The 24,604-nt window shown below is 40.7% G+C and overlaps 1 protein-coding gene across 1 annotated transcript in view; it reads left to right on the top strand.

Annotated features, from left to right (window-relative positions):
• The first annotated feature begins 301 nt into the window (after nucleotides 1–301).
• LOC115160846 (activin receptor type-2A) overlaps nucleotides 302–24,604 on the top strand; it is a 48,992-nt gene continuing 24,689 nt past the window's right edge. Inside the window, exons 1-3 of the mRNA XM_029711324.1 lie at nucleotides 302–1,368; nucleotides 22,583–22,805; nucleotides 24,185–24,297. Of these exons, the coding sequence (XP_029567184.1) occupies nucleotides 1,314–1,368; nucleotides 22,583–22,805; nucleotides 24,185–24,297 (391 nt within the window). The 5' untranslated portion in view covers nucleotides 302–1,313. The remainder of the gene's footprint in view (nucleotides 1,369–22,582; nucleotides 22,806–24,184; nucleotides 24,298–24,604) is intronic.

Below are 24,604 nucleotides of genomic sequence, written 5' to 3' on the forward strand. Positions count from 1 at the left end.
TCAAAAGGGGTGGAGTTATTGTGGGAAACAATTACCAAAACTATAGATCCTACGGCCCTGTCACAGAAATACAGTCTTTGTATTGATCAGGGTATCTTCAACCATCCCATCATCGATACCTCTACTCGCGGTACACTGGGCGTGTTTATTGTCTGTCATTCATGGTCACAGAAAGAGAATGCCTAGGATTGGTAGAGCTGTAAAGCTGTGGCGCATCGTGATATTTTTTCGCTCCCTATTGGCCATTATTGATGTCAGTCAAGGCTTTTAGCCGCTTAGTGACAGATGAGTATGGAAAAAAACAAAAACAATCTGTGCAAGCAGCCATCTTGAGTACAGTCCGCTCTGGAAGAAGGAATGAGAATTATATCGACTGTAGTCGGTCAAGGAAAACCTCAACATTAAACCAAGAATACTCGACGAAAGAGACTAGCTACTTCTAACGGATTTCCTTAGATTATTTCGTTTGTTCGCCTTTTCGTGAATGCCACACTCCTTATTGCGTTATTTTAATGTTGTGGACAAACAGAACGTTTGGAATCCACACAGCCTTCGGTAGAATCTCTGGCTAATGTTTTCTCCGGCGTCAACTTTCCTTTGGATTGATCGCACGTGATTTGGGAAAAGAGGAATGTTGTTAGCATGGAGCACGCTAACTGGAACAATTTTACATGCATGAATCTTGGTCATTAAGGTGTAATTACTCAAACTCTACTCATTGCATTGGAGCTATAACTAGTGAGGTAACCAGTAAGCAATTTTGGCAATCAAAAACTTATGCAAACCATAGCAGTCCTGCTGAAAGGTTATCGCTTGTTAGCTATCTAGTCGGACAGTTGCAACAAAGTAACAGTTTGTGATTATTTTTGCTAGCAACTACTCTAGGCGATACATTGGTTCTAAAATGCGAAAATGTTGCATTATTGTGTGCGGAATGGATACACCATGCAGCAAGTGCACTAACCAGTAGCCAGACAAGCTATTCGTCGGTGTAATTTGGTATTTTTTTGAAGTAACTTTCTGCTGTAGATAGATCCATTCAAGACAAGTTATTTTTATTTTTTTCTCCATATGATGCAAGCCATGTCACATCCCACAAGAATACAATAAACACCAAGGACTCTGATGTGGATATTTTAATGCAAACGTTTCTGTGACCCTACTCCATGTTGCTGGCATTGCAGCTCTTTCAATCAGTCAATCATCCGATGCATTTGTTGTAAAAAGGTACTCTGATAGGTTGGACGCTAATCCCTAGGATTTGTGACACCGGGATTTAATCGAAAATAAAGGATTTGACATTTGATTTGAAAATGGGAGCAGCAACGAAACTGGCATTCGGAGTCTTTCTCATCTCATTTTCCTCAGGTGGGTATTAGATAGGAAACTGTTTTAAAATATCGACAATTGATTACGTTTTCAGGCATGCAATCAGGATATCTTCACACGCATCGATATCACATTGTAGGTCTATGATAATGTTATAGTTTATCCTACTTCGTGCATGACATAGCCTAGGCTACTGTCCCTGTTTTGTGTTCTCAGTGCTGCGGGTCATATGACGCGGGAACGCGATCGAATGTACAATATAGCTCATGAAACAGGACAGCTTTTTGAATGGAACTGACTGTACACAATGTCCACTATTAGATTATTTTTAGGCCTATGTTAATCTTCTATACAACCATAGCCATTTCTAGCCACTATAGTGAGATAAAATGGAAAGGGAGGTTATGTGGAGGAAGGAGGCAACGTTTGCATCAGATTGTGAGCAGCAAGCTGTATATATAATGCATATGGTGCAATGATTAATGCAATGTGTGCTTTGCAAGCTATGTCAAAATTGCTACATATTTTATGACAACCTGAACTCGGGGGTAGACTTAACATAAAGGTAAATCCGGGACGCAACGATTAGTATGATATGTTACATTTCGTATGATATGTATTGATTTGGGGATGTCCATCATCCATGTCATATGATATGTTACGAATTACTATTCATATGATATGTTACAAATTGGAATTCATACAATATTTTACGAATTGCAATTTGTAAAATATATGTTACAAATATGTCGTATGACATTCCAATTTGTTGTGGCTAACGTTAGCTAGGTGGCTAATGCTAACATTAGCTGGGTGGCTAACGTTAGCTATGCTAGGGGTTAGGTTAATGGGTTTGGGTTAGCTATCATGTTAAGTAATTGCAAAGTAGTAAGTAGTTGCTAAAATGCTAAAGTTGCCTGTGATGAGATTCAAACATGCAACCTTTGGGTTGCTAGAAGTTCGCATTATACCACCCATCCACCCCGACCAAACAGCCAACTTTAGTTTTTGCATTAACTTTTCATGCATAAGTTCCAAATATCTCTAACCGTCGCCCCAGTGGGATTTTTTTTTTATTGCGTGTAATGTCAGAATGCACTCAGTTCCAAAATATGATTGTTACGCAACAGGACAGTTACCCAAGCTGCCCTCAAACCAAGGCACACTGCCTGCTAATTATAGGGTATGTTTCAACTTTTTGCTTTGCTTGACATCATGGGAAAATCAAAAGAAATTAGGCAAGAAAAAAAAATGTAGACCTCCAAAACTCCAATTTCCAAATGCCTGAAGGTACCACGTTCATCTGTACAAACAATAGTGCGCAAGTATAAACACCATGGGACCACACAGCCGCTCAGGAAGGAGACGCGTTCTATCTCCTAGAGATGAACGTACTTGGGTGCGAAAGGTGCAAATCAATCCCAGAACAACAGCAAAGGACCTTGTGAAGATGCTGGAGGAAACAGGTACAAAAGTATCTATATCCTCAGTAAAACGAGTCCTATATTGACATAACCTGAAAGACCACTCAGCAAGGAAGAAGCCACTGCTCCAAAACCGCCATAAAAAAGCCAGACTATGTTTTGCAACTGCACATGGGGACAAAGATCGTACTTTTTGGAGAAATGTCCTCTGGTCTGATGAAATAAAAATAGAACTGTTTGGCCATAATGACCATCGTTATGTTTGGAGGAAAAATGGGGAGGGGGAGGCTTGCAAGCCAAAGTACACCATTCCAACCGTAAAGCACAGGGGTGGCAACATCATGTTGTGGGGGTGCTTTGCTGCAGGGGGGACTGGTGCACTTCACAAAAGATGGCATCATGAGGGAGGAAAATGATGTGGCTATATTGACGCAACATCTCAAGACATCAGTCAGGAAGTTAACCGCTAGCGGAACACCTCGCCAATATCCAATGGTAGCGCCTGGCGCGAAATATGAAAAACCTTAACCTCTCTGGCGCATGTGGGACGAACTCGTCCCACCTACGTAACAGCCACTGAAATCCAGTGGCGCGATTTTTGAATCGTTAGAAATACTATTACTTCAATTTCTCAAACATATGACTATTTTACAGCTATTTAAAGACAAGAATCTCGTTAATCTAACCCCACTGTCCGATTTCAAAAAGGCTTTACAACGAAAGCAAAACATTAGATTATGTCAGCAGAGTGCCCAGCCAGAAAAAATCAGACACCCATTTTTCAAGCTAGCATATCATGTCACATAAACCCAAACCACAGCTAAATGCAGCACTAACCTTTTATGATCTTCATCAGATGACACACCTAGGACATTGTGTTATACAATACATGCATGTCTGTTCAATCAAGTTCATATTTATATAAAAAAACAGCTTTTTACATTAGCATGTGACGTTCAGAAAAAGCATAACCCCCGCAAACTTCCGGGGAATTTACTAACAGTTTGCTAAATTACTCACGATAAACGTTCACAAAAAGCATAACAATTATTTTAAGAATTATAGATACATTACTCCTCTATGCACTCGATATGTCCGATTTTAAAATAGCTTTTCGGATGAAGCACATTTTGCAATAATCTAAGTACATAGCCCGGCATCACAGGGCTAGCTATTTAGATACCCACCCAGGTCAGCCTCCACCAAAATCACATTTCCTATAAGAAAAATGTTCTTACCTTGCTTGTTCTTCGTCAGAATACACTGCCAGGACTTCTACTTCAATAACAAATGTTGGTTTGGTCCCAAATAATCCATCGTTATATCCAAACAGCGACGTTTTGTTCGTGAGTTCTAGACACTATCAGAATGCTTCATCACGGTGTCGCGCATGGCGCATTGGTGTGTCAAAAATGTCTAAATATTCCATTACCGTACTTCGAAGCATGTCAACCGCTGTTTAAAACCAATTTTTATGCCATTTATCTCGTAGATAAGTGATAATATTCCGACCGGGAATATGCATTGAGCCTAAACAGCCGAATAAAATTTCTCCTCAGGAGCGAATCGTGCACGCGCCTCATTCAAAGGTCCTCTGAGCAGCCACTTACAAAAGGTGATAATGTGTTTCAGCCTGAGGCTCCCTCGTAAACCTTCAGTTATTTCCCGGGCTCTGAGAGCCTATTGGAGCCCTGGGAATTGTCACGTTACAGCTAAGATCCTTACTTTTCAATAAAAAGATGCAAGACGCACGACTCCTTGTCAGACAGGGTACTTCCTGCTTGAAACCTTGTCAGGTTTTTGCCTGCCATAGGAGTTCTGTTATACTCACAGACACCATTCAAACAGTTTTAGAAAATTCAGTGTTTTCTATCCAAACCTGAACAATAATATGCATATTCTAGCTTCTGAGTTGGTGTAGGAGGCAGTTAAAAATGGGAACATATTTTTTCCAAAATTCTCAATACTGCCCCCTATCCCCAAAAGGTTAAAAATGCTATAATTTCAATTTCTCAAACATATGACTATTTTACACCATTTGAAAGGTAAGACTCTCCTTTATCTAACCACATTGTCCGATTTCAAAAAGGCTTTACAGCGAAAGCAAAACATTAGATTATGTCAGGAGAGTACCAAGCCAGAAATAATCACACACCCATTTTTCAAGCTAGCTTATATGTCACAAAAACCAAAACCACAGCTAAATGCAGCACTAACCTTTGATGATCTTCATCAGATGACACTCCTAGGACATTATGTTATACAATACATGCATGTTTTGTTCAATCAAGTTCATATTTATATCAAAAACCAGCTTTTTACATTAGCATGTTTTGTTCAGAACTAGCATACCCACCGAAAACTTCCGGTGAATTTACTAAATTACTCACGATAAACGTTGACAAAAAACATAACAATTATTTTAAGAATTATAGATACAGAACTCCTTTATGCAATCGCGGTGTCCGATTTTAAAATAGGTTTTCGGTGAAAGCACATTTTGCAATATTCTGAGTAGATAGCCCGGCCATCACGGCTAGCTATTTTGACACCCACCAAGTTTGGCACTCACCAAACTCAGATTTACTATAAGAAAAATTGGATTACCTTTGCTGTTCTTCGTCAGAATGCACTCCCAGGACTTCTACTTCAACAACCAATGTTGTTTTGGTTCGAAATAATCCATAGTTATATCCAAATAGCTCCGTTTTGTTTGTGCGTTCAGGTAACTATCCGACGGGTGACGCGCCGGCGCGTTTCGTGACAAAAAAATTCAAAATATTCCATTACCGTACTTCGAAGCATGTCAAACGCTGTTTAAAATCTATTTTTATGCGATTTTTCTCGTAAAATAGCGATAATATTCCAACCGGGCGACGACGTATTCGTTCAAAGAGAGAAAGAAAAACATGGAGTCGTCACATGCACACGCGCGCCAGTGTCATTGTTCTCAGAACGACCACTCTCCAAAACCCCTGCTGTTTTTCGCCCAGAGACTGCAGAGCTATCATTCAACGTTCTGGCGCCTTCCTAGAGCCAATGAAAGCCTTAGAAAATGTCACGTTACAGCAGAGATCCTGTTTTTTCGATAAAGAGGCTAAAGAAGGATAAGAAATGGTCAGACAGGGCACTTCCCATATAGAATCTTCTCAGGTTTTGGCCTGCCATATGAGTTCTGTTATACTCACAGACACCATTCAAACAGTTTTAGAAACTTTAGAATGTTTTCTATCCAAAGCTTATTATATGCATTCTAGTTACTGGGCAGGAGTAGTAACCAGATTAAATTGGGTACGTTTTTTTATCCGGCCGTGAAAATACTGCCCCCTATCCCAAACAGGTAAAAGCTTGGTCGCAAATGGGTCTTCCAAATGGATAACCCCAAGCATGCTTCCAAAGTTGTGGCAAAATGGCTCAAGGACAACAAAGTCAAGGTATTGGAGTGGCCATCACAAAGCCCTGACCTCAATCCTATGGAAAATTTGTGGGCAGAACTGAAAAAGTGTGTGCGAGCAAGGAGGCCTACAAACCTGACTCATTTACACCAGCTCTGTCAGGAGGAATGGGCCAAAATTCACCCAACTTATTGTGGGAAGCTTGTGGAAGGCTACCCAAAACATTTGACGGAAGTTAAACAATTTAAAGGCAATGCTACCAAATCCTAATTGAGTGTATGTAAACTTCTGACCCACTGGGAATGTGATGAAAGAAATAAAAGCTGAAAGAAATCATTCTCTCTACTATTATTTTGACATTTCACATTCTTAAAATAAAAGTGGTGATCCTAACTGACCTAAGACAGGGAATTGTAATAGGATTAAATGTCAGGAATTGTGAAAATCTGAGTTTAAATGTATTTGGCTAAGGTGTATGAACTTCCGACTTCAACTCTATGGAGCATAATGTATTTACTGTTTTATTCACGTTTTCATGTGCTGGTGACAAATCATGCATTCCGATTCTTGCATAGATTGTAATGGACACGCATGCCTTGTGTAAAATACTTTTATGAAGTTTGTACTGATTATGATGAGTTAATGCTAAGCTAATTGCGAACTATGTGTGGCACCATTTTTGTTGACATCATACAATTCATTCTGGTTGTCACGTAAACATCATTACGACCAAAGATGTTATAACAAAATGAGGTGAAGTGAGGGTTCGCTTCTCTTTCGAGTAAACTTCCGGAAATGAATGGTGGAAGTGAATGATGGTAGACGACACTCCCCTTCAACATGCATACTGCAAACAGACCCAACTCATCTTGTAACCTCATGTCAGTGGTTGACGTGAAAAAACAAACATGGCGGCGCGCACAAACTACCCATCGATTTTTAGAAAGTGTTTTACTAAATGATTTATGTCACTGGTGATGTGACCTATGATGTGATTAATTGTAAATAGTAATTGCTATTAGCTAACTCATATTATGGTTTCTGTCAGCCGAGAGTTAGCTAAATATGACTGCTTGTGTTAGGTCACTCTTTCTTCAGTTGGCGCTATGACTAATGTAGCCTACATTTTCTGGGATTTGGATGAGAATTGTGTTATGCTGTTGCTTCTGTGAATGTCTGACCATTGCATCCAAAAATAAACTGCTCACATTGAGGACATAACGATGTAAATGCTGTTTGTGCAAAAAATGTCTGTGAAAAAACAGTGTCCTGCTCAAACGCTGACTGTTGCATCAATCGTAACTGGACTTTCTAAAAAAGTGTTCTAATCACATCGCTTTGAGCGCACGCTGCAGGGACCACTGTAGAATGATCACAACCGTGTGTTCGTACGTGTCAAAGGGTTAAGTAACCGGTCTCGTGTAACCATACCTAACGTAACATATCATACTCATTTGAGTGTCCCGGATTTACACTAGTCTATGAAACCAGTCTTTTTATGCAGGAAGATTGTTAATATGAGAATCCCCTCCACTAGATTATTTCAGTGATGTAAGAACAGAACATCTGATGAGGCTATATTTTACCCTATTTTTGTTGTTGATGTTTCAGTATAGGTTTGCTTATGAAGTGATTCTGACCTGGGCTCTGAAATCACAGTTGTATTGCCTGGATATTTTCTTATGTAGATGGGTACAGGTTAGAGGTCGACCGATTATGATTTTTCGATACCGATTAATTGGCCGATTTATTTTTTACATAATTTTTTTTGCTATATTTTTTATTTGTAATAATGACAATTACAACAATACTGAATGAACACTTATTTTAACTTAATATAATACATCAATAAAATCTATTAACTGACTTGCCTAGTTAAATTAAGGTGTAAAAAAAAATAAACATCGGCCAAATCGGTGTCCAAAAATACCGATGTTCGATTGTTATGAAAACTTGAAATCGGCCCTAATTAAATCGGCCATTCCGATTAATTGGTCGACCTCTAGTACAGGTAAAATAAAGGAAATGCTTGAGTAAATGAGGGATAGAAAGTATATTGAGAGCAGCTGCTTCCACACAGGTGTGGTTCCTGAGTATATTAAGCAATTAACATCCCATCATGCTTAGGTTCATGTATAAAAATGTGCCCGGTTGCCCATTATTTTGTCAACCATGGCTAGAAGAGATCTCAGTGACTTTGAAAGAGGGGTCTCAAAGGAGCATAGGGGGTTTAAAGGGTGTGTTTCAGTCACCAGATCTCAAACCAATTGAACACTTATGGGAGATTCTGGAGCGGCATCTGAAACAGCATTTTCCACCACCATCAACAAAACACCAAATGATTGAATTTCTCATGAAAGAAAGGTGTCGCATCCCTCCAATAGAGTTCCACACACTTGTAGAATTTATGCCAAGGCGCATTGAAGTTATTCTGGTGGCTCGTGGTGGCCGATCGCCCTATTAAGACACTTTCTGTTGGTGTTTCATTTATTTTGGCAGTTACCTATACATTCTGATACATTCATGCATAGCTACTGTATGGCATATTATTTGCCTATCATTATGCAAAGGCCTATATAATGATCTGTTGTACAGTAGTATTCACTTTTGTTTTCTTTAACTGAACAACAACACAGATACTTGTTTATTTTCGGTACATCCCAAAGAAAGCAGTTAGTTTGACAAAAAGGACGTTTTTAGATATTGCTTGTTGGCACTCAAGGATTCCGTGTGTGTGTGTGTGTGTGGCGGTTTTGTTTGAAACAAGGCACATGCTGCTGGCATCTGCCCTGAGAGACATATGTGCTTATCACTCTGCACTCCACAAAAGCCCCTTTGCACAGAGCAGGGAGAGGTTGGGGGAAAAGACTCAAGTCATCTCCTGAGTCAAAGCTTAATTTCCTTAGCATTAGGCAGAGTACAGTCAGTGCATAGTAAACAGGGCCTAGCTAGGCCACATAACAGATGAGTTTGAACTAAAGCAATCTACTCGCTTTACCTGAATGGGTTTCCCCCAAGCAGGACTTTGACCTCAACAGAGGGTAAATGTCAGTTACACAAACACCTCACCTCAATCCTACTTGATCCGCACCTGGCACACCGTCGTGGCGGAGCTATGTTGATGTTATTTTGAGGAAGTGGCAAGTTTCATTGCTCAATTGCCTGGGTCGTGACGTTCTGCAGGTTGCAGATAGAAATATCACGAATAGAGCAGCTGCCATCTGTTCTACATAATATAGGCCTATTCCTGTCTGAACACTTCACACCACTGTCCTACTGATCACATCCCTACAGTATAATGCAAGCGGTTTGGAATTGTGGTGGCCTGTTGATAGGAAAGGCCCTATGCAAAGGTTGTGGCATGGACAGATTGCTTGTGCTAAGGATACCATAGCTGGATGGGTGCCTGGAGAACAGTTAATTACACTCCCCCTGTATCTTTTAAACTAGTTGTACATTTGATTGGAGGGAAGGAAAATAAAGTCTGCTGGGTTGTTGTCACACTTTCAAAGAAACTCTCGTCTGTTGAATTATATCTTAATTTGCCAGTTTCTCAGAATTAAGTCCAGAATTAATTGTTTTGTTAAAAAGTAGTAAGGGAGTGCACACATGCTTTCTCTTTCTTTATCTCACTTTGTCTCTCTCTCTCTTTATATAGGCTTACATCTATAGGCCTACGTCTCTCTCACACACACACATCATGAAATACACCAACTAGACTATGGTGTGTTAAGTCATAATGCGTGTTCAAAGGATTACCAGAAGGGCCATCTTTATGGGCATTACCTGCTTTGCACATAGGCGTGTCAGACTAAGGGGCCCAGTCACTCACAGCTGGCTCTGGATGGGGAGCCAGTCTGCGTCCCATATGTAACCGTATCCCTATTCCGTAGTAGTGCACTATATAGGGATTAGGGTGATATGTACATTGTAGCCTATAGGGGATTAGGGTGTGTTTTTTCCCTTTGGGGCTCAACATATGTTCTTATCTGTCAGTTGTACAACAAATAGGTTGTTGTTAATATTTGGTAAAAACACAATTGGTATTTAAGGGGTTGGCTATGTTTTGTCATAGATAAGTTGTTATCCCCTTTGTTCTCCTGATGTAGACCTAGACCTAGCAGACTTTTCAACACATTTAGGCTCATCCTACCAAACTCTATGCACCATTGGGCCAACAACCAAGCAACGGGCATAGAAATTGAACTGGTTGTTATATTCTGAAGTGCTGTGACCTGCGTGTTTTTCTATGCAGAAAAGGCCCATTTCACTCATAGGCCTCCACTGTTTCATATGTAAATTTTATTCTGTATTGTACAACAAAAGCCCCAAAATCCCGCCCTCTCCTCTATCTTGAATTTTAAGCAGTTCCTCTCTTCGACTACAATTATCGCATTAGGCTACCCTTAGTGGCTCTTACAAGAGGGGGCCCTCAAAAGAGCGCAGTTAGAATGTGTACTGCTCATTACCAAAGGTTCTCTGGTCACATTAGGCAACAATGCCCCTCATTAAGACGGCCTAACCTTGAATCCTGAGCAGGGGACTGGAGCAGCACCCCATTCCATTTATTGTTGCCTCCAAGCAAATGATCAAACAAAGGTCACCAGCCAGAAACAAGCTACAGTAGAGATGAGCTATGTTAGAGACTAGCGACTGTAGAGACTAGCTGCAGTAGAAACAAGCTAAGGCCTCCTTAAGCTACAGTAGAAAATGGTCTTCACAAAGATTCTGGGCATAAAACCAGCGACATACCTAGGGTTGAAAAATTCTGGTAACATTCCCCAAGTTCCCAGGTTTTACAGAAATCCTGGCTGGATAATTCCCGGAATTGGGATGGAATAAACAGGAAATCTGGAATTCTCCAACCAGGATTTCTGGAAAATTTTGCAACCCAACACATACCATATTTGTCCGTCTCCCCTAAGTGTCCCCCTCTGTAGGGTGATATTAGGTTGATCTCCCGCATCTTTCTACCCTTTACTGTCAGGTGTAATTCTGTGTACTGCACTGTACCTCACCATAATTACAGAAAGGTCTTTCCACCCCCATGTGCTCGCTATCCAAATATAATCTCTCTATGTGACCTGCCTCAACATGATTCATTAATGGCTCTCTGATGGAAGTTCGTCTGCCTCCATATCACATATACCACCATAGAGCCCCCATCTTGCGGTTAGATTGTTTCCTGGGGTTTGTTTGCTCTCTCCTTTTTCTCAAGAGTTTTAAAACTCAAAAAATACCCCTGTATATCAGGTTGTGATCTACAAAAGGGATGCTTGTCCGACAAAAGACCTGGCCTCTCAGTCAACAAAACGAACCACCATCCCACTCGTAGCATGCTAAAGAGTTGCCATAACAAATAGCAGACAGCAGTACGGGACGGTTTGTTTGTTGTTTCTTCAGATCATTATCAGAACTCTTACAGTGTGCTCTGTGGGACAGCACTCGCTCGATGCAATCGACTGCGGATTTCACAAACGAAAAAGGTGCAAGGATGACTTTTCTACAACTGGTTTGTTGACCTTTCTTTTAACACAGGTTCCATAACCGGATAAATACTTTGACCTCAAATTAGATCATCTGACTTTTTTATTATCTTGCAGTGCTCACTGAGGTGGATTACAGTAACCAAGATGGTGTTGCAGGCCATAGCACTGTGCTTGTATGAATTATTTACATTCAACAGTTGTAACTGTGAAGTCAAAATTGTTCACTTTAAAAGGGCAAATGATTTGGAAATCCTACAAATGCCTTGTTTCCCCATGGTTTGCTCCTCCATTCTCCCGTTGTTCCTCCTGTCAGAGAGAACATTCTGTTCTCATCTGAACTTAGAATAAGGCCCAAAGGAGCATGGAATTTAAAGCACTCATCAGACTCAACCTGCAGCCACCCATGGCACACACTGGGACCAAATGTAACACAACAGTTGGAGATACACAGGAAAGTTTTCTATGGAGAAGTGCTTTATGAGTTGGCATTCCAGGCTCATTTCACAAGAGGGAGTTTGATGTGACTCAAACTTAACTTTAGGGCACTTAACTCTTTAGGGCCCTTAACTCTATGGACTGCACTGGAGTAGCAATTACAGTCAATCGTTATGCTAGTAATTAGCCCACCAACAGGTATGAAAGTGTCAAAGGGGTACTTACCCCAAACCCCCACAACCAGCTGTCAGACTTTGGCGTCCCGCCCTTTGTGTCTGGGACCCCTTTAATAACAACAGGGTGCTGTTTTGAAAGGCCTCCAAAACCAAGCACAATAATACACACACAGAGACAAAGAGACACACACTTGAACACACACACACAACTGCATATCCTGGAAATGCGGAGCCACAGAATATACACAGAAAGACCAAAAAATTGTCAAACTTGAATAGACGGAAAAGATCCCCCCCCCCCCTCTGAAAACAAATGGCCCGTTCTAAAGCCCATGTTGTCCTACTGTTGTTCATCAGACACAAAGACTGTAGAGTGCAGGCCCATTCATTCATACTGTAAAACAGCTAAACACAGTGATGAAGTCAGATCCCTTAATCCTGGCTGGAATGTCCGTCCAGCTCCGGCAGCCTCATGGGTCTCAGCACCAGTTTGCTGCTTATCACTCCAACTGTATAAAAATGTGATGTGGGCTCTAAAAGAGATCAGGGGGAAACAATCCAATTTTCACCTGAAAACAGTCCTGTTTTGTTACAGTTTACTTTGATCAACTATTTGGCCCCTGGTTTGTTCCCAGGAGTAACAATTAGGCCTAAATGTTAAGAAATGAGGTGAATGCTTTTCATGCAAATGCCATGATATTAATTGAAACTTTACTAGGGTGAAGAAAGAATGCACAAGTACTACACAGATGTCCATGTAGCCTACTTGTTTGGGTTTCTGGACTGTTAGTACTCTACCAAGAACATTGAGGACTCACGGGTCGTTCCACCAATTCGGTCCCTTTTGAGATCTGTAGAAAAAAAACTTTAGATTTCACCTATTTTTAACATTCTGTCAAAGAGCACGTTAAACTTAATTTTAAAAACATGTTTTCCCATATAACGTAAATTAAAAAAATACTATAAATAGTGCCTATTAACCTTTTCACCCAACACACGGGTGTGATCATTCTACAGTGGTCCCTGCAGCGTACGCTCAAACCGGTGTGATTATTTAGAATGTCCAGTTTCGATTGACGCAACAATCAGCATTTGAGCTGGCCACACTGTTTTTTCACAGAAACATTTTGCACAAACACAGTCCTTACATAGTTATGTCCAGAATGTGACCAGTTTATTTTTGGATACAATGTTCAGAGAAGTAGTTACAGCATAACACAATCATCCAAACTGGAAAATGTAGGCTACATTTGTCCTAACGCTAACTGAGGAAATATTGATGTAACACAAGTGGCCATATTTTAATTCTCGACTGACAGAAACTACAATATGAATTAGCTAATAGTAATTACTATTTATAATTAATCACATCACGGGTGAGCTCACCATTGATCGAAATAATTGAGTAAAACACTTTCTAGAAATCGAAAGTAATCCGACGATGGGTAGTTTGTGTGCGCCACCATGTTTGTTTTTTCGCATCAACCAAAGATGAGAGGAGACAAGATGAGTTTTATCGGTTTATGGTATGCATGTTGAAGGGGGTGTGTCGTCTACAATCATTCACTTCCCTTCATTCAGTTCCGGAAGTTTACCCAGAAAGATGAGTGAACCATTCCTTCACCTCATTATAACATCTTTGGTCTGACAGATGTTTACGTAACACCTAGAATGCATTGTATAATGTCAACAAACATGGCACCACACACACAGCTGGAAAATAGTTTAGCATTAGCTCATTATAATCAGTACAACCTTCAAAAAAGTATTTTACACACATCATAGGTGTCCATTACAATCAATGCAATAATCAAAATGCATTATTTGTCACCAGTACTTGAAAACATTTGAATAAAACTGTAAATGCATTATGCTCCATACATACATACATACATACATACTGTATGCGCCAACGACAACACGATATACAGAAAATAAGGAACTTACTTTGTATGTTGTAAAAGCGTTACATGGTCGCTGCCCGTATCATTTGCATAGTGCAGAAAATACACGAGAGTTCAGGGGCCTTGCTTTAACAAAGTTAACCATTTTCACTGTAGTGTCCAAAACGTGTTTCAAGCTGTCAGGCATTCCCTTGGCAGCAAGAGCCTCTCGGTGGATGCTGCAGTGTACCCAAGTGGCGTTGGGAGCAACTGCTTGCACACGCATTACCACTCCACTATGTCTCCCTGTCATGGTTTTTGCGCCATCAGTACAGATACCAACATGAGCAGCACCTATGCTTGGCTACATACGGACCGTTAGTGGAATTCCCATGAGTGAGTAATGGTTAATGTGATTGGATGTTAATTCTTTAACTAGGCTACATGTATTTGACATTGTGTTGTTATTATTTCGCTGAACACTAGATGTTTTTTTTTTTTTTTGGCAGTGAAACAAGGCTATTCAGGCGAGACAAAAAACTCACCCAAATGTTGGAAAATATAAATGGACTGTTTGAAAATGTGTGTGAAGGAGAAAAAAATTGCGCGTACCCCAGTTTGGGAATACCTGCTCTACACAATGACTCCTTGTTTTGTCACATAAACTGAAATTAGGCGAACTACAGTGAGGGAAAAAAGTATTTGATCCCCTGCTGATTTTGTACGTTTGCCCACTGACAAAGAAATGATCAGTCTATAATTTTAATGGTAGGTTTATTTGAACAGTGAGAGACAGAATAACAACAAAAAAATCCAGAAAAACATGTCAAAAGTGTTATAAATTGATTTGCATTTTAATGAGGGAAATAAGTATTTGACCCCCTCTCAATCAGAAAGATTTCTGGCTCCCAGGTGTCTTTTATACAGGTAACGAGCTGAGATTAGGAGCACACTCTTAAAGGGAGTGCTCCTAATCTCAGTTTGTTACCTGTATAAAAGACACCTGTCCACAGAAGCAATCAATCAATCAGATTCCAAACTCTCCACCATGGCCAAGACCAAAGAGCTCTCCAAGGATGTCAGGGGCAAGATTGTAGACCTACACAAGGCTGGAATGGGCTACAAGACCATCGCCAAGCAGCTTGGTGAGAAGGTGACGACAGTTGGTGCGATTATTCGCAAATGGAAGAAACGCAAAACAACTGTCAATCTCCCTCAGCCTGGGGGAGATATGCAAGCTCTCACCTCGTGGAGTTGCAATGATCATGAGAACGGTGAGGAATCAGCCCAGAACTACACGGGAGGTTCTTGTCAATGATCTCAAGGCAGTTGGGACCATAGTCATGAAGGACTGAAATCCTGCAGCACCCGCAAGGTCCCCCTGCTCAAGAAAGCACATATACATGCCCGTCTGAAGTTTGCCAACGAACATCTGAATGATTCAGAGGACAACTGGGTGAAAGTGTTTTGGTCAGATGAGACCAAAATGGAGCTCTTTGGCATCAACTCAACTCGCCGCGTTTGGAGGAGGAGGAGGAATGCTGCCTATGACCCCAAGAACACCTACCCCACCGTCAAACATGGAGGTGGAAACATTATGCTTTGGGGGTGTTTTTCTGCTAAGGGGACAGGACAACTTCACCGCATCAAAGGGACGATGGACGGGGCCATGTACCGTCAAATCTTGGGTGAGAGCCTCCTTCCCTCAGCCAGGGCATTGAAAATGGGTCGTGGATGGGTATTCCAGCATGACAATGACCCAAAACACACAGCCAAGGCAACAAAGGAGTGGCTCAAGAAGAAGCACATTAAGGTCCTGGAGTGGCCTAGCCAGTCTCCAGACCTTAATCCCATAGAAAATCTGTGGAGGGAGCTGAAGGTTCGAGTTGCCAAACGTCAGCCTCGAAACCTTAATGACTTGGAGAAGATCTGCAAAGAGGAGTGGGACAAAATCCCCCCTGAGATCTGTGGAAACCTGGTGGCCAACTACAAGAAATGTCTGACCCCTGTGATTGCCAGCAAGGGTTTTGCCACCAAGTACTAAGTCATGTTTTGCAGAGGGGTCAAATACTTATTTCCCTCATTAAAATGCAAATCATTTTATAACATTTTTGACATGCTTTTTTTCTGGTTTTTTTTGTTGTTATTTTGTCTCACTCTTCAAATAAACCTACCCTTAAAATTATAGACTGATCATTTCTTTGTCAGTGGGCAAACGTACAAAATCAGCAGGGGATCAAATACGTTTTTCCTCACTGTATTAGAATTTTTGCAACCAGTAAATGGCTGAGCAATTTCTGCATAATGTACCTTTTTAAAGCAAGGAGATGTGTCACTAAAACCAGAAAACCAGCTAAAACTATGCACTAACCATTGATGATCTTCATCAGATGACACTCCTAGGACATCATGTTACACATTACCTGCATTTTTTTGTTCGATCAAGTTGATATTTATATCCAAAAACAGCATTTTACATTGGCTCATGATGTTCAGAAAATAATTTGCCTCCAATACTGCCGGTGATCAGCACAACAATTTACAAAAATACTCATCATAAACGTTGATAAAATATTAAACTGTTATTCAATGAATTATAGATGAACATCTCCTTTATACAACCACTGTGACAGATTTCAAAAAAGCTTCACGGGGAAAGCACACTTTGCAATAATCTGAGTACTGCGCTCAGAAAAATACACCAGATACCCGCCATTTTGGAGTCATCTAAAATCATAAATAGCATTAGAAATATTCACTTACCTTTGATGATCTTCATCAGAAGCCACTTCCAGGAATCCCAGGTCCACAATAAATGTCGTTTTGTTTGATAAAGTCCAGAATTTATGTCCAAATACCTCCTTGTTGTTTGCGCGTTCAGTAAGCTACTCCAAATATAGGAAGCACGCGGAAAACTTCACGACGAAAAAAGTCAAAAAAAGTTATATTTACGTTCGTTGAAACATGTAAAACGTTGTAAAGCATCAATCTTTAGGGCCTTTTTAACGTAAAACTTCAATAATATTCCAACTGGACAATTCCAATGTCTTGAAAAACGTTATGGAACACAGCTACCTCATCACGTGAATGCGCGCCAATGAACTCATGTCATTTTCTGGGTCACCAACTTCCCCACCTTCTTGATCACTCTGTTTACTGCAAAAGGCTGAAAGAAGGTTCTAAAGACTGTTGACATCTAGTGGAAGCCTTAGGAAGTGCAAAATGAAACCTGACTCACTGTGTGTTAGATAGGCAATGACTTGGAAAGATTCCAAGCATCAGATTTGCCATTTCCTGGTTGGATTTTTCTCAGGTTTTTGCCTGCCATATGAGTTCTGTTATACTCACAGACATCATTCAAACAGTTTTAGAAACTTCAGAGTGTTTTCTATCCAAATCCACTAATAATATGCATATCCTAGCTTCTGAGTTTGAATAGGAGGCAGTTTAATATGGGCACGTATTTCATCCGAACGTGAAAATACTGCCCCCTAAATGTAAGAAGTTAAGTTTAAACAGAAAACGTTTTACCATCCCCACCCCCCAAAAAAAATCTACATTATTATTATTATTTTCTTAATTTTTTGTAATTATGTTTTTTTGCAGTGGCGCACCCGATTTAGAAGCAGCGGTGCGCTGCTGCTAAATGCATTTAGGGGAAACACTTTAAAATGCTGTTAAAATTCAATATTGATGTTGCACAATTTCTACTTCAAATATTAGGGGACTCAAAAGGCACTGATTTTGTGGAACAACCCACATAGCCTAGGCCAAATTTTATAGTTGATGAAGTTATCAAAGCCATAAGATGGGGCGGTAGGTAGCCTAGTGGTTAGAGCGTTGGGCCAGTAACCGAATGGTTGTGAAATCGAATCCCAGAGCTGACAAGGTAAAAATCTGCCGTTCTACCCCTGAACAAGACAGTTAACCCACTGTTCCTAGGCCGTCATTGTAAATAAGAATTTGTTCTTAACAGACTTGCCTAGTAAAAATAAAGGTTAAAGTAAGATGAGTCATCTATTTTGATATCAGTAGTTGATTGTATGTGTGGATCTCTAAATATGAGCTATATTTATAACTGTACTTGTTTCACATCCATGGGGGGGGTGCCTGTTACACCCTGTGGAGATGGAGCACAAGAGAAAGTGTCTTTGCTCCCCCCTCCCACTTAATCCGGGTTGCCCAGCCTGTGCTGGAATGGACAAGATAATCAGAGGAGTCTGCCACAGGCAGACTTGATGAGCTGGCAAAGTTTTTTTTTAAGCCATCTTGGTTGTGCCTCCAAATCTGAGGAAAATGCCTACAGTATGGCTCTTCAGTTGTTTAGAACCAGCACTTGGGCATTCTAATTGCATTGCTGTAGTTTTCAATTAGGGTTTTGAAAGATTATTTAGATATTCTGTCGACTCCCTGTTTGGACCAATGGATTAACCCCTAGTAAACCTGCTGCTTGTGATTCCCAATGCCTCTCTGGGCCAAATATTTCGAGGAGTATAGTGGATACAGAAGCTCCTATGATGGAAGAAGGTTTAGGCTAGGGGTTGTCTAGAGTGAGTCTAGTCAAGCCTATTTGAGATTGTCAAGATGGAATGATGTTTATGTGTTGGCTCCCAGTCCGTACAACATTGTCAAAGGTCCTGCCCAATCCAACTATCCCCCAGTATCCAATAAAAAAACAGACTTTTGAACAGGGCCCTTTTGTGATTTATGCTGGCCCAGATCTGTAATCATGGTATTGGGGCTTTGACGAATGATGTGCATCTTCGGCTGTGCCTTCTTCCTCCTCCACCAGGCATGGATGTGACAGTAATTCCGGCAGATTCCCTGTAATCCTGATAATGGCGATTTGTGTCCCCGGAACTAATCCCCTGGATTTATCCCCACGAGGGGCAATTAGCAAATTAATTCCCCCCACAAATAATTTTCTTCATCCATGCCGCCAGACACTCCACAGCACCATTTGTTTTTTAAAGAGGCATTATGCTGTTATTATTGTAACGTTTACACTTTTATGAATATGAATTAGGAAAATGGGTCTCTTCTTGGACTAGGGCCATGACTGAGTAATGGATTTGATGTGTTCAATGTAAGCAAAATGTCTTCATGTGGGCTATTTTGGAATGCATACAGTCAGTTAGGGATGGGCATTTGAAATTAATAATATATATATATTTTTTTACTATCCCCCCCCCAAAAAAGACATGGAACAGGGTGCTATAACAGTAGCCTAGGCTAACAGCAACAGTGAAAGAGAAGTCTGATGTTTGCCATCATAGAACTGATTCTGTTTCAACATTTTCTGGTGAGTGTTTTGTATTGATCTGTGTCAGGTCTTGTGGACCTTCCGTTGGTGTGCGCCTGTAGGCTAATCGCTGAGGTGGGGAAAATAGCATACTGTTGTCAGGGCTGACTGGAGGGCTAAATTCAGTATGATAGTAAAATGCCTTTTTATATAAAATGCACCCCATAACCTATAGCCCATGAGAGAGAAAATTAGCTTGAAAAATAAAACAAATCACTTTGTCCGTCCTCAGAACTGTAGGCTACATTTACTTTATGCATCTGAAAACAATATCAAAGCCACATAACATCTGAAGCAGCAGTAGCTCAATGCACCGTAGGCTACATAGCTAAACACTACATTCAAAACACTACATTCAAATACAAGTTTGTTGTTTCATTAAAAGGCCCAATGCAGCCATGTTTATCTTAATATCAAATTATTTCTGGGTAACAATTAAGTACTTTACCGTTATTGTTTTCAATTAAAATGGTAAAAAATAAACAAAAATAAAGATAAAGATACATTTTGCTAGGGGTGGTTTGAGACAGAGGCCTAATGGGAGGGATGTGTAACCTGCAAACTAGCTGTTTTTGGCAGAGAGGAGGGCAAACTATTTGTTATTGGTCTATTAACTTATAACATCTAGTGAAATCACCAGGTGGTCCAAAAATCCCATCCAGCCAAACAAGCAGACATTTTCAAACAGCTCTTACACTAAAAGTACATTATCATAACTTTCACTATTTCACAGTATTATTGTGTGGAAATATATATAAAAAACAAGGAAATTACATTTTGGACTGCTCTGCCCCTTTTAATTTAGGCATGTCAAATGTCATGGTATATCCTTGTGTCTAACAATGTATCATGGATCATTTAATTTAGACAAATATGTTACAATGTTTAAAAAATATATATATAAAATGAATACTCTCACAAGTGTTCGAATACTGAACGTCTGTTCGGATATTCGATTAACCGCGCCCATCCCTAAGTCAGATGCTATCTTCTTCCCCATAGCAGTGCTGATCTCTGTGAGGATGTTATTCTCATCATTGGTTAAGGCAAAAAAATTGTGAAGAAATGTTTGGGAATAAGTGTCTAAGATATCCCATTGTCAGGAACATTAGTGAACAGACTGTAAACACATGGTCAAACTGTGACCCCTCAGAGGTAGCCTACAGTAAATGGTGTCTGTACTGTATGCCCATTCCAGCTTGTTCAGCACAACCAATTGTGGCGCTCCAACTCATCCCCAGGCTTGTTTCTTCCTTGGCGCCAACAGTCTCTCTTACTCAACTTGCATGACCAGTTTCCAGATCTCTGGCCCCTGGGCTCAGAGTATTCCATGTTTAGCTATCCTATGTTTAGTTGTCCCTCATAATTGATTGTCAGAACAAAATGGCACTGTAGGTCCCTTGTCCCTGGCCCTGTTAGATATGAGCGGAATGAAGAGACTAAGAGAGGCCCCTCTGTGTCTCAGGGGGCCCTTGGCTCTACAAACATGTGGCAGGTGACTTCTTTCTTTCTTCTCGCTCTCAGGCTCTCTCTTCTGTCTCTCTTTTTCTGTCTCTCGCTGTCTCTGATTCTCAGTCCTTTTCTCTCTGTCTTTCTGTCTCACTCTCTCTCTCAAAATATCTCTTTGTACTTTTTAAATTATGCATTTCTTCTTTTTAATTAAGGATGTGTGTGTCTTTTTACACCTCGAAGACAAAATGTGTTAATAGACTTTACAATAGATTACGTAGGCTAAACAGTAGCATTTTATCCTATCTGAGCTGAATCAAGCCGACAAGCCTATTTACAGAAAGCTTTCTAAACTGTTAGTTCTATATTTGGCACACATAGAGAGATGAGAGAGAAAGACCTTTGCATGTTCATTGGTGTGTCAGAGCCTCTCTTCCCTGCCTTAACAAGCAGAAGTGTCACCATTGTCAAACCACACCCACCATATCCTTTTCTTTTCAGACACTTACCACTTGAGGTTTTGTCAGGGTTAACCATAACCACAAGCTCATATTGTTGTGGTTTCTTAAACCATATGGCACTCTCAGGCTATGTTTTGCACTTTAAATTCAAAATCCTTTTTCCTGTTGTTTAGATAAGTCTCAAGGATTATACTTAAAATATAAATTATTTTTGTTTAGCCTTTTTGGTGTTTGAGATTTATATAGTGAATCAGTTCCTTAAGCAGTAGGCCCTAAATCTTATCCAGGGATGAATCAACCTGTGGTGCCTGGTGCCTCGCAGGTTCATGTTTATATTTTGTGTTCATTGTCATGTCTATGGCTCGGTGAATGAGGATAGCCTGACCTTTCTATGGTCAACTATGCGTGACAGTACATTATTGGCAATTGTTTGATTGACTTGTGTGTAGTGTGCTTTGTACAGCTCGGAGCATACTGTCAATAGGGGCTGTATTTTACTAGCTGCAGACTAGATTTCATGCCTAGGTTACTTATCAAAATGGATGGGGTGGGGGTGCAGTGGGCTAAATGATTGTCGTGTTGTGATTCAGTATAGTAAATTACATTCAACTTATTTCACCCCTGCTGATTCGGTTGAAAACGAGACTCTTCTCTCTGAATGGGAATTCTATCCCATTACCCTCCTGGACCTATCAAACATAATCATTAACAAATCATATCACAATCAGCCAGGGCCAGAGATTTTCCCACACAGCATTTGAAGACTGTGTGTGTGTGTGTCAGTTTCTAGAGGCACTCGAGTCGTCACCACTGGTTAATTACAGGGCTGTGGTAAGGCTTCACACTGTGGAGGGAGGCTGGCTGATGAGAGATGGCTCTGTTAGTGATCAGTGCAGCCCTGGAAGTGGCCTTTAATGCCTCCGTCCTGTAATTGTCCTGCACTGAGTGGAGAGTTACATCATCCATGCATTGCTTCATGAGAGCAATAGATTAGTAGTAGAATAAAAGGACATATGATGTTACACTGTTGACAGGGCTGTCCCAAAATGAACTATGTTGATGTGCAGGACACAGTAGGCTTCTTTTATGTATTCATTCATGTCTGTGGTTTGGTGTTTGAACGCCCTTCAACCGATTCTCACAAATGATTTATTAACACATTCACCTTACAACAGGAATGCTGTTCGACCTTCACCTCAAAGTCTTTTGATCTAGTGTCTCCATCTCTCTGTTCCTCAGGGGCTATCCTGGGCCGGTCAGAGACGCAGGAGTGTGTCCACTACAACTACAACCCCAACCCTGCTGCCATCCAGGAGAACCGGGGTAACCGCAGTGGCATCGAGACATGTGCCGGGGAGAAGGACAAGCGGAGACACTGCTTCGCCACCTGGAGGAATGTGTCGGGAACCGTAGATATCGTCAAGCAGGGCTGCTGGCTGGATGATACCAACTGCTATGACAGGTAGGGCCTATTGCATCAGGGCTCTGTGGGGGTGGGTTGATAACATATGTGATCTGTTACAACACACCAATGACACACGGTGGAATAACTAAGTGTATCATTGGTGTTTTGCAATGGATGACAAATGTTATCAGTATAATCAGTGAAGACGACTCTTATAGACCTATCTAGTAGCTCCATTCTGTGTGAGGACTTGGTCGTCCCATGAAGATGATGTGAAAGGTGTCGAATGGGGAGGACGAAAAATCATCATGAACGTGGTTCCTTGCAAGCTACACATTTTTCAAAAATGGCAGCATTAGCAGTCTCAACTTGTTCTAACAGCTACACTACTGCAATAAACAATTGAGCTTCTTCTTCAAGTAATTTAACACCTGCAGTGTTTTTTTAAACAAGCTAGGCCTAAATGTTTGCGTATTGCACATTTGCCCTGTGAGCCAGAACAGACAGATAGAGATGGATAAAATGTTTCCTCACTCAGGGATGTTTAAGTGTAACACTTTAGCCCCTCTTCACTTGTGTAAACATGTTATTGCTGTTAAGCTTTGCTCCCCCTCCATTCCACCAAATTGTGATGTTATCTGCCCAGCTATCCATCCAGCATGTCAGCTAGCGTTGCCAGAAACATTCTCTGTCATAGCGTGCGAGAACCCAGGCCCAGAAAGGCTGTTTTACACGGCGGGTCTTGTCTTAGCATGCCGTTGAACCCGTTTACCTTCCATCTGCAGTAACCAAATCGGTGTTTTTGAAGTGTGGCATGCTGCCATGAGATTACTCAATGTAGAGCAATGTAGAGCAACAGGTAGCTCCGACCGTGCGGCAACTTACCAACACGTGTATACTCTACTCTACTCTACTCTACGTAAACAACAGCCAAAGTTTTTTTTCAAACATAGTTTGGAGTGAATACTGCTCATTTTGTTTCAGCTTGGGCTAATAAGCTTGTTTATCTAGTCGGGGATGTTTAGAGAACGAAGTGTAGCTTTGATATGGTTTAATTGCCATGGAATGTAAGTTTGTCAGTTAAATATAGAATTCATTCTTTTTTTCCTTCATTTTTTGTTGATTTGACTGAGTTCCAAAACTTACGAGGTGGAACACAAAATACTTTTTTACAGCAAGTAGCCTTCTGTACCTACAGCAACATGAACTACAACATCATATTTTTACATCTATTATATTACTATTCCTGTAGAGCTCCAGTCCAAAGCTCAAGGACAGTTCCCGAAATTCCATATTTTCCTTAGATATACAATTGTAACCCACAAAATAAGTTACAAAAAGAGTTTAGAAAAGGGAAGGTTTGCTAAGCTATTGGGGCCCGAAGGGACCAACATTTTGCTACATTGTTATGACAGCATTGTCTCTCTCTTTTCCAGAACTGAATGTGTGGAGACGAAGGAAAGTCCAGATGTGTTCTTCTGCTGCTGTGAAGGAAACATGTGCAACCAAAAGTTATTCTACACCCCCGACAACACACAAGCTGTTCAGAGTAAGTTGTGTGTGTGCGCATGCTTGAGTTCCTGTATGTAGTAACACCATATCAACTGAAAAATATGTTATGCTCAAATCTGACGTCCTTGCCTTTGTCCGAAGCGTGACCTTTTGACTTTTGTTACGACATGAAACAAAATAAATAACCCAATATGTTAGTCATCTTTATTCTTTCACGTTACATAACGCGGACGCTCTGCGTAACCGCTCTGCTTCATCAAATCTGCTCCATATTCCGGGAAGTGTGCGGCGTGATGTGGTGTTCCTAGTTCCAGTGAGTGTGCAGTGAACTCCGGCATGTGCCA

The sequence above is a fragment of the Salmo trutta genome, chromosome 24 (assembly GCF_901001165.1).
Source record: "Salmo trutta chromosome 24, fSalTru1.1, whole genome shotgun sequence".
Taxonomy (NCBI): Eukaryota; Metazoa; Chordata; class Actinopteri; order Salmoniformes; family Salmonidae; genus Salmo; species Salmo trutta.